The following is a 9,710-nucleotide window of genomic DNA, read 5'->3' as shown; positions in this document are numbered from 1 at the left end:
ATTTACAAGGTTCGATCCTTACAAGCTGTCATCAGTAAACAAACAATTATGATGGCATTTATTTGCGGCCTTATAAGCGTGTTATCGCACCTTAAAGAACAAAATGACACTGAAATAATTTTATTCACTGTACAACCCGTCACACAAGGGTCACGTGCAAAGTTCGGCCTTCAGAGCTTCTTCGTCAGCCAACCTTGAATAGGCGAAGCGAATGAAGTTGCCACTGTGACCTGGTGACGTCATACGCACTGCGGCGTGAACTTTGTCAAGTATCAATTTCCTTTCAGCTGCAAAGAACAATTCTAGTTGTAAATTTAAATGTGCGAAACGGTTTTGCGCTTTCAATCGGCATAAAAATGCCATTTTAACGCTTGATTTGTTGTAAAAGTAAAACTAGTTGTCCATAACTAAAACAGTGGTTACTTCATTAACATTAATAAAACCAGCTTGGAAAAAATCTAACCGTTTTCGTGGATTGGAGCTTCAAATTTTTGCACCAACGTCATGGCAGAAGGATCAAGCGAGTCTCCTTTCAAAACTTCGACTGTACCTTTATTCGATTGTAAATTATCCTAAAAATATTACAAAAATCTGCATGAAAGTTGAATTATAAAATCTAATTAAATCTTTGTTGATTGTGTTTTAATGTTAACTATACCAACTTGTGACAATTTAATTTCTTTGATGATGAGAACCGATGCCTGTAAAATCGAAAATGTGCAATTCTTTTCCACGTTGGATGTCATTTTATATTCTCCCTCATCGTCAGGTGTCAATATGTTGCACTGTTCTGCAACAGGTCATAAAAATTGTTGTAATATCTCTTATACGTTAGCTGCAGACACTGCACAGTGTTTGGACCTAAACAGTCTCATCAGTGCAGCTGGTGACAATACATTTGGCGTGTATGATAGTGTAGCCACGTAACAGCACCTAAGTTGCATAACAAAACAACATTTCACTGCATTTGCTACATTACACTCTGTTGGTCAAACAAAGTAGAAGTTGTAAGGCGCTGGTGAACTTTCAAATACATTTACCCACCATTTGTCGACTTAAGTCTACGAAACCGAATAGACAGTCGGCTTCCTGCTAATAGACGAAACTGAACGAGAGCAAAATTCTGCATTGATGTGAACTGCCAGGGAGCGTTTTGGTGTGCTCTCTGGTGGCTGCAATAGTCTTTTAGTCTGGTGTTTAGGGAATGCTCATGATCCTCCTCGCTAGGAAGGAAACGGTCACGCGCCATCCATCCATCGAATATCTGAATTGGACACAAGCAGCTGAAACAGTTTTGTTATTAAACGAATCTCCCGCAGACAATAAAATGTATAAAAAAAAGAAAGATTCTTGCTTCTGATCAGGATAATATTGGACTGTTTCATAAAAACAGATAAAAAGCATAAATCGTTTCTTCTAATAACAAGCAGATTGTAGTTTGAACTTATTTGTTTTAGGATATGTTAGTACAATTAGAAGTGCAATTCATTGTTAGTGAAAAAGTGCCCAATGCAAAAATGATGAAATCACTCAACACACCTAATAACGTATTCATTTTCTCTTCAAACATCCATTAAATGAGGAAATTTTTTTATATAGGTATTAATCCATAGATTTTCACAAACTCCTACTTCAACAAATTCTCCCTGGTCGCAGTTAATGTCGACACCGTGAACTTCCAACGAGAGAAGTTCGTCAGCATCGCCGATAAAGTAAGCACCACACAGAACGCGTGCTTCTTCCTCTTGCTCAAAATTCAAATCCGAATTGACTTTTATCATGTCGATGCATTCTGCATATACCGTTGACAAACAAAAGTCAGAGACAAATAGAGAAAGAATTTATTAACTAATGTTTATACAGGAAAGCAGTTGCAGCAGAAGAGAAAAAACAGGTTATATTAAGAAAATGAAGTTATTTTTTCGTGGTTTGTTAAGTTCAAAATCACTCAAATCATATGTAAGTTAAGAACTGCGTATAACAAGACGCATATAACAGTGTTCAATGTCATCCAGTTAGTTAGTACCGAACACAATGCTGAACGCCATTTGAACACGCGCAACCTAATTATCATTTAAACAAATATGCAAGTAATTTATAAGATTTTAGTTTTCTGACAACTGTTTGAAGACCCACCAGACGAATTTAAAGTTTTATAAGACAAAACAGACAACAACTCACCCAACTCACGAACGTCTACGAATCCAGGAACTGTTACAAGAGATGGTCCGGGCAGTGTAAGATAGTTTGAATCACTCAAAACATTCTAAAAGAAAACCAAAATCTTCAACTACGGCATTCCAAAGGTTACAATTGTAACGTTAACGTAGCGAATAAGCCAACACTTTCCGCTTGTAAAAGTCTAAACCAATTTTAAAAGTTACATTTTACTTACGTCGGCTCCAACTGCCGTTTTCCAAACGAGTATAAATAAAACTGTAATTTGAATCATTTTGTCACGAAACTTGTAAGTATAAAACCGGTGGGAACAGAAGATAAAACGATGTACACTCTCCAATGAAACTCCTCGAATGCCACTACTCCATTCTAAAAGTTTGCAGGTGAAATTTGCGGCTGACGGGTGGTTGCAAAATACGTTTCAATAAATATGTGCAATTTTCCGCCCCACTATGATCCCATTCACGCCCACGTCTTCCACCAATCAGCTCATAGTTCTTTTTGCAAGTGACCTTGATCCCGTTTCAAGGATATGCACAAAAAGCGTAAACAAAACCGGATTCCATGCTTTTGTAAAGCAAACATTCCCAACTTTGTTTAAGTGGTTGAGACTACAAACAACTTTAAAGCATGTATCGATAAAAAATAATCACGTTTTTTGTGTAACTTTTTTTTACCAACATTAGCACCTGCCTTTTGCGTAATATTCTTTTTTGTTGTATTTTGGTTTCAGGATGATTTATCACATAAAAAAATGCCATTTATACACAAATTTCAATTGAATTGCGCTTCATTAACGATCATAAAGTCACTTCGATAAGATTAATTCAGCCAGCATTTAATAGTGATTTGTTTAAAGTTGGGCTTGTCGTTATCGTGCAGAAACGAGGTGTGGTTACTCAATATCAAAACAGACTGGGTAAACACATCATCAAAAACGTACAAACACATTTTAAAAAACGGTAACACATCACTCGTTTTTTGCCTCTGTGGTATCCAACAGAAATTCTAATGTTTGAAGGTATGTAGTGTAGATCAGTGGTTCTCAAATGGATGCATATAATGCAATAAGAAAAAAACCTTGTCCGAGTTATAGGCTATTTGTTTGTTAGCTGTTAGTTGTTTGATATCACTTCCCCATACTTCTAAAATTGATGTTTGATGTCAATTTTTTATTGAAGGAATATGTTTTAAGCCAATATGCTTGTGGATGCTTTCCTTGTCCTTACTTAACAATGGACTGGGCCACAATATTCATTTATTCGAACTGGTGATCCATGACCTGAAACGGGTTGGAACCACTGGTGTAGATGGATATTCCATGGATAAGCCTTTCTGTTCACTCTTTCATCTTCCGATTACCCATCGGACAATCGTAGCATTGTGTGCGAACCAGTCCTGCCTGAATTGTGGGCGCCTGTATTCATGAGGCTAATCCGCCGGATGTTTTGCCCGGAGCGTCGAATGTTTGCCAAACGCAAACCACAGAGGGATGATGAGCCGCACATATATTTACATGGCAGTAAATTGTAGGCTGCCCGGCGACCTGCTGATGGTGGGCTTTCAGGATTTAACTTTTTTCTGGGTAAGGTGTTCCGCGGTCGACCGTGCGTGATAGGTTTCTCCTGCACAGGCGGTTTTACTGCAATTAGGGCAGACCGGGTCTGTGTCTTGTCGTTGATGGATGGGAAGAGGCATTCCGCGTATCTCTAGGGCATGACCACAAGTATTTGAGCTGGGCCGCTTGGGCTTGGTTCCGTCGTTGCCTAAAAGGGTAAAATGCCGGCAGTCTGGGAGCTGATAATCGTCACCGGTGGCCAAAACTAGTTCAGCTGTTGTATTTGCTCGAAGCAAAATCTCTACTGTGTAGTCGTTAGTTAGTAAGTATTGGCCATTTCTGGCATTAGCTAGATGAGAAAGATTCACTTAGTAGAGAAAGCATGGGCATTGAAGTTTGTAAGGTTTGAATCGTCCTAACCATTTTGGATTTTTATAAGTTTCTTAGGAAATCTTAACTAATGGAATATTGGTGGAAAACAAGTAGGTCGTGCTGAGTAACAAGCCATTCCGGACACACAGCCTGAATTTATGGAATTAGGCAAGCACTACTTGGTGCTCGTTCTGCTTTTGTCGATACTTATTCAAGCAAACAGCAAACCCGCTCAAAGTGACGCGTCCAGCATGAAACACTTACTTAAAAAGTTAAGAAGCGTAAGATTGCAACAGGAAATGACAAATTCCACAACGCATGAACGACCTTTGTCACTGAATATTCCAGTTGAACATTTGTCAGCCATGTTGAGGCACGCAAGTCAAAAAGACAAAGAAAGACAGGACCAATCACAAACCAGGCGAAGGAGACATCGACATCGTGTAAGAACGCACAGAAGGCGAAATTCTTCTTGAGTTAAAATTACTGGCAAAGAACCAAAGTTATAAACCATTGGTCCCGAATTCTTGGAAGGCCAGTGATTCATCACAAACCAGTTTATCAACGACGGGTGTTTCACATCACGTGACTGACATATCGATGACCATTTCAGTTTTTATTACTCTTATTTGTTGAGCATTTGCAAGATGTATTTTCAGCATATGTGCCATCACACACAATTCAAGTGTTTTGCATGTACACGATGTATCAGCATATGTGACATTTTTATTTTTTGCGCTTCTTTATGCTCACTTTTCTCACGATTTATTCCTCTCCACAAAATACATCAAACAAAAACGAAACGTTTGTAGGAAGAAGTTAACTTAAACAATGGAGTAACTATGTAAGAGTATGTACCGATTCGGGCAGGATAAATAATAGCCTACTTTTTTATAGGTCATGTTATTTGCGACAAACACATAATTGATGCAAATGTAGAAAGGTTAGCTCGGTCTTCAACAAGTTTAATTCGAATTTTGTAAATAAAAAGACCGTTTATGCAAATAGCGATTCTTTGCAAATTACAAACCAGATAATAATGCAATCAGGTGTATTAGCTGTACCAATACATTAAAAAAGGCCAAAACTGCTTTGAACTCCCAATGTGATCGCACCGTGACCAGTGGCAACTAAACTTTGTTTACATCACGCAAAATTACTGCACAACACTTGGCACCAGTTTATTTTTCGTCTGTTGCCCAGTTGCCAAGCAACGGGAAGTATCATCGAAATTATGACCACCGAAAATCGATAAACTGCTCATATCGCCCAAGTGTACCTATATCACTTCGTGTGCGCACGCCAGCTCAACCGCAACGGCGCATTGGCAAGGTCAAGGGCCATTTGCTCAAGGCCGAGTGCATTTTCTTCTATTGAACTGCCGTCTCGAAAGTGCTTGTGCGTAATATTTCGCTGTATCTTATTTGCGCAAGTCGTGGCAGATTTCTGAAAAGACCTACGAAGTCTATGCACTGACGTTTTATTTCTCGTGCTAAACGTATAGATTTTTGTATTTCCAAATGGTTGAATTAAGTACAACTACACTCCTGCAGTGGGTTCTTGCAGTTGTTCATGTTCAAGGAGCAAATGTCGTTGCATAGATCCATAACAAATTCACGATTTAAACTTATATTGGGTAACTGATTGTACTTACAATCTGACTAAAACTGACTCTGACTTAAAAAACAGACTCAAACTCTCGAAAACAATCTTTATTAGGCTATATATGTGTCTGTATAGCGGTCAGTACTTTTTCAGATGCCTTTACAAGGTAGAAAAGCAAACATTAACGATAAATCCATTACTTAAAATTATTTAAGGACTCCGATAATGGCGGTAGATATTTGTTATACGCCCGCCTTCGTGGAGAAACGTTATGGGTAGCGTTTTGTGATGATTTCCCGTTTAAGTCGTTTCCAATATTGCCAAATACATGTTCACTTTTGGTCTTCTCGTCACCACCGACTGTACCAGAATACAAAGACGAGGAGTTTCTTGCTTGTTGCGTTTCTTTGGCCGCGTCAAAATTTTCCCCTTGCCCTTCGTGACGTCGCCGCGAACGCTTTTTGTGGCGCTTGGGTGACGTAAAAATATCTACGCTTACGTCATCTCCGCTCGTTTCATCATTCTGCTGTTGTGTTCCCCTGACTTTTTCCAAATGGGAGTTCCGCAATGCTCCCAGCAATCGGGAATTTACATCGGGTCGTGTGGCTCCCGTAAAAGTTGGGTCATATGCGTCACCTGACACTGTACTCATGACGTCAGAAGCGGCCCGATCAGTCAACTTATCTAGAACTGACTCGGTATTTTGTAAACGGTTCTGCCTCCGTCTTGGCTTTCTCAGTCGAGTCAAGTCATACTCTGTGTCGTGCGTATGCAGATTGGACTTTGTTAATTCTTGGTTGTCTGCAAGCGGACTCAACTTTGACGGTTTCGATGTCAGGGCGTTTTTTTGCGGTATAATTTCCACAGTCGGTTTACCATGGATTTTGTTCTCGCCACAACTTAAGGTGGAATCGAATGCAAGTGATCGTTGTCTTCCAGTCACATTAGGGGAACACCGATCGCGCAGGGTTAGCTTTTCGATTGGTGAAACTACTGCAGGACTGTTTCGACCCCGTCGTGTTAAACGGCGTCGGGAAGTTTTTGAGCCCCCAGTAGACTGCTCTGGAGCATTTAAAAAGGAATCAACCGCTTTTGGAATCCCATCGATGTCTGAGCTGAAATTCTTGGTATTATTTAGACTTCTTCTGCTGTTGCGTCCTCTGGTTCGTTTTTCAAACCCAAGTTCGTCCGACATATCAGAAAAAATGGACGCGTCGTCGGTATTTTTGCGTTGTCTGCTGATGTTAAGTTTTTCTTGTAGTCCATTCTTTACAGGACTGTCGTCTTTGATAATCTGCTTTTCTGTTGTTGACTCTTTGGTAAAAGTTGGGCATCGTTCCAATTGGTCCAGTCTTTTTCGTCTGGAAACACGCTGTTGTTGACCATTATCGTTGTTCGTTTTATTCATTGAGTCGCCTGTGAAATCTTCCAATGCCTCTCCTTCAAAAAGTCTATTTGCATGTGACTTTTCACTCGCTAAAATTGCAGGCAGTGGTTTCAAAGAAGAACCTTGGTTAATAACCGGGTCCCGTAACGCAGTCAACAGCTCTTGTGTCGATCTCTCTAGTTCAGTATCACCTGTTCCAAGCCTCGTACGACGACGCTTTTGTGCTTTCACTCTTAAATTGGGTGACAGCAAGTCGGGCGACTGCGACGAGCCAAAAACGTTTTTCGACATACTGTAAGTCTCTGAAGGTAGCAACAACAATGACGGCTTAACGTATGCTCACAGGTTAATGCATTATTTAGTAGCCCTAGAGAAAAAGAAAAGCTATGCGTTGTCGATTAAATGCCATGGCACGGTTTGGGTTTCATAAAATATGAATAACGTCTCGTAGCCTACTGCTGGCATTGCAAAACTTGGCTGCTTAAAATGTGAAAAAAAAACAACGTTCAACAACGCTTGCCTATCTACCCTTAACTTTGCGTTACTGGGTATAAATTTTGGACATAACCAATCTTCTACTTTTTAATGTTAACATGCAACTATATCAGCCTAGGCTAGAAACTTTTCTTTTAAAGCTGTGATATGTTTAAACCTCCTAAAACTCGTGCAAACGTAGCAAGCAAACACTGATGAAAACAAAGAATTACTCACATAGCTATTAAACGCAGCCACTGCACTTTTAGTAAATAACCTTTTCAGCCTTGAGCGACGGTTTGTGCATGACCATTGATCCATTACAACTTTCCTGTCACAGCTCTTTAGCCAAGCGTGATTTAAACGAACGCAGTTCGAGCGCGTTGCCTGGCACTGGCGATCGAAAAGTAGCAAAACGCGATTAGACAAAAAGGTAGAGTGCCAGTGCGCGGATAAAAGGATCATTCTGTGGGAGTAGCAACCCTGGGGCCACTGTTAATGCTCGGCAGTACGCTTTCGAGGGCCCTCGTAGTTTCTCCAGCGCGTTAAAAACGCACAGACTCAGTCGCGATCCCAAGTCGAAGAGATGTCGCATTGGACGGCCGCTCTTCAAACAATGTGAATTTTTGCCATTCACTTAACTGTCCGGTCCAGGTCCAAAACAACAATCGTCATATTTCAAAACGCCGAGTGTTTTTCGTTTCGTCAGCCGGTGTCCACTCTGTGCATTTTCTGGGCCTCTGTGTTTGTCAAAGCTCTCGTATCCGCTTAAGCGTGCAAACAAAAGTGGCCAGCACACAAATAGCACAAGCGGGGTTAAAATTATTGATTAAAAATGTATGTTGTCTTAAAAGCAACAACGTTGCGATTTTTTTTAAACAACACGATGATTGATGTTGTCATTTGATATGGACGAGTCATGCAGATGGATTCCGTTTTTGTTGATTCAATTTAGGATATGTTTATGTGACTTGGTTCAAAGTTGATTTGTAGACATGCAGTACGACAAAAATGCGCTATAAACTACACATGTTGCCACACTAACAGAAAATGGCCCTCAAACTTTATAGGTTTCTGACACAAATTTTGCAGCCCCCGAAAAAAAAGTTGTAACTTGTTTAAAAGCTGAATGTGTACATCAGAAAAAAAGGAAAGCTTAGGTCACAAATGAAAGTTTACTTTTCCATTTTCCCCCCAAACAAGCAGAAATACTTCCAGTCAGTAGGATTGTGCACGAAGCATGACGTTTTATTTGTAACTGGTGATAAAAAATAGGAGCAATGGTAATCCATATATTCTTAACGCGACGAATATTACTTCAAATACAACACAGAAATTTTTTCACGTTTTACAACAGTTATTTTTCAACCGAAAATTATCGATTTTGTTAAAATCACAATATCGTTAATGGAACATCGGTTGTTTTAGACACCAGTTGTTTTCCAACCTTGGTTTAAATCTGGATCGTTTTTTTCACTTTTCATTCCACATTAGCAATTTTCTATTTTGGGCGCATTTTTGAGATACGTAGTATAGGTGCACAACTTAAAAAATCATAGGCTAAATTACACATTTTCAGTTATTTAAAATAGGATTCCACGTATACGTATATCCTCAATTTAACCTAATGCATGGTTTTCAAAATTCGGGCATAAAGGCTTTTTTAGGCAACAGAACTATTTGAATTATAATTTATAAACTGATTTAAGTTATTACGTTTTCATAGTGGTTAAAAAAAGCTTTTGCACTCTTCAGCTGAACGTATATTTCCAAAGTTTTCAGCTTACAGAAACAATAAACGAACTGAAATGCATCTTAAAAGCGCTACATATGGCTCCACGTTTGTACATTTTTTGTTTAAGTATACGCCGTTTATGTGGGCCATTTTTAACCAATAGAGATCCAAATTTGACCCATGGACCCTTTGTTGTACATCCCTGTAGCAGTTGATCACTTTAGAGTTTAATTCCAACATAAACATTTTCCCGACACTTTCCACTGGAAGTTTTTCAGACCAAAAGTTTTCAGTTTCTCTAAATGCCGCAAACCATTAGAGCTGACAGAAGACTAAATGTTTGTTTTGTCCAAAAAACAACACATGCAGCAATGTGAACGATAAAATTTGCATTGCATAAC

General features: G+C 39.4%; 2 protein-coding genes across 2 annotated transcripts; both read right to left on the bottom strand.

The window, feature by feature from the left end:
* Window positions 1–150: 150 nt before the first annotated feature.
* LOC145203695 (corticotropin-releasing factor-binding protein-like) lies at window positions 151–4,475 on the bottom strand. The gene is made up of 8 exons (XM_080076000.1): window positions 4,373–4,475; window positions 3,838–4,085; window positions 2,182–2,266; window positions 1,632–1,792; window positions 1,045–1,264; window positions 663–790; window positions 464–572; window positions 151–287 (listed from the first exon to the last, which is right to left on the bottom strand). The coding sequence occupies exons 1-8, from the start codon at window positions 4,473–4,475 to the stop codon at window positions 151–153; spliced, it is 1,191 nt and encodes a 396-aa protein (XP_079932126.1).
* A 1,330-nt stretch (window positions 4,476–5,805) lies between these two features.
* Window positions 5,806–8,202, bottom strand: LOC145232139 (uncharacterized). Its single transcript, XM_080096658.1, has one exon. It carries the CDS (start codon window positions 7,389–7,391, stop codon window positions 5,910–5,912), a length of 1,482 nt encoding a protein of 493 aa, XP_079952784.1. The 5' UTR covers window positions 7,392–8,202; the 3' UTR covers window positions 5,806–5,909.
* Between the last annotated feature and the right edge of the window lie 1,508 nt (window positions 8,203–9,710).

The sequence above is a fragment of the Phallusia mammillata genome, chromosome 1 (genome assembly GCF_965637545.1).
Source record: "Phallusia mammillata chromosome 1, kaPhaMamm4.hap1.1, whole genome shotgun sequence".
Classification (NCBI taxonomy): domain Eukaryota; kingdom Metazoa; phylum Chordata; class Ascidiacea; order Phlebobranchia; family Ascidiidae; genus Phallusia; species Phallusia mammillata.
This window is presented reverse-complemented; position numbering and strand designations above follow the sequence as displayed.

Excerpts from the sequence above, each read along its gene's own strand:
- LOC145203695 (XM_080076000.1), bottom strand. The coding sequence starts at position 4,475 with ATGGCTGACAAATGTTCAACTGGAATATTCAGTGACAAAGGTCGTTCA. Across the intron at positions 4,086-4,372 it reads TACGCTTCTTAACTTTTTAA|CTAATGCCAGAAATGGCCAA; the intron begins GTAAGTGTTTCA and ends TTTCTCATCTAG. Across the intron at positions 1,793-2,181 it reads CGTAGACGTTCGTGAGTTGG|AATGCATCGACATGATAAAA; the intron begins GTGAGTTGTTGT and ends CGGTATATGCAG.
- LOC145232139 (XM_080096658.1), bottom strand. The coding sequence starts at position 7,391 with ATGTCGAAAAACGTTTTTGGCTCGTCGCAGTCGCCCGACTTGCTGTCA.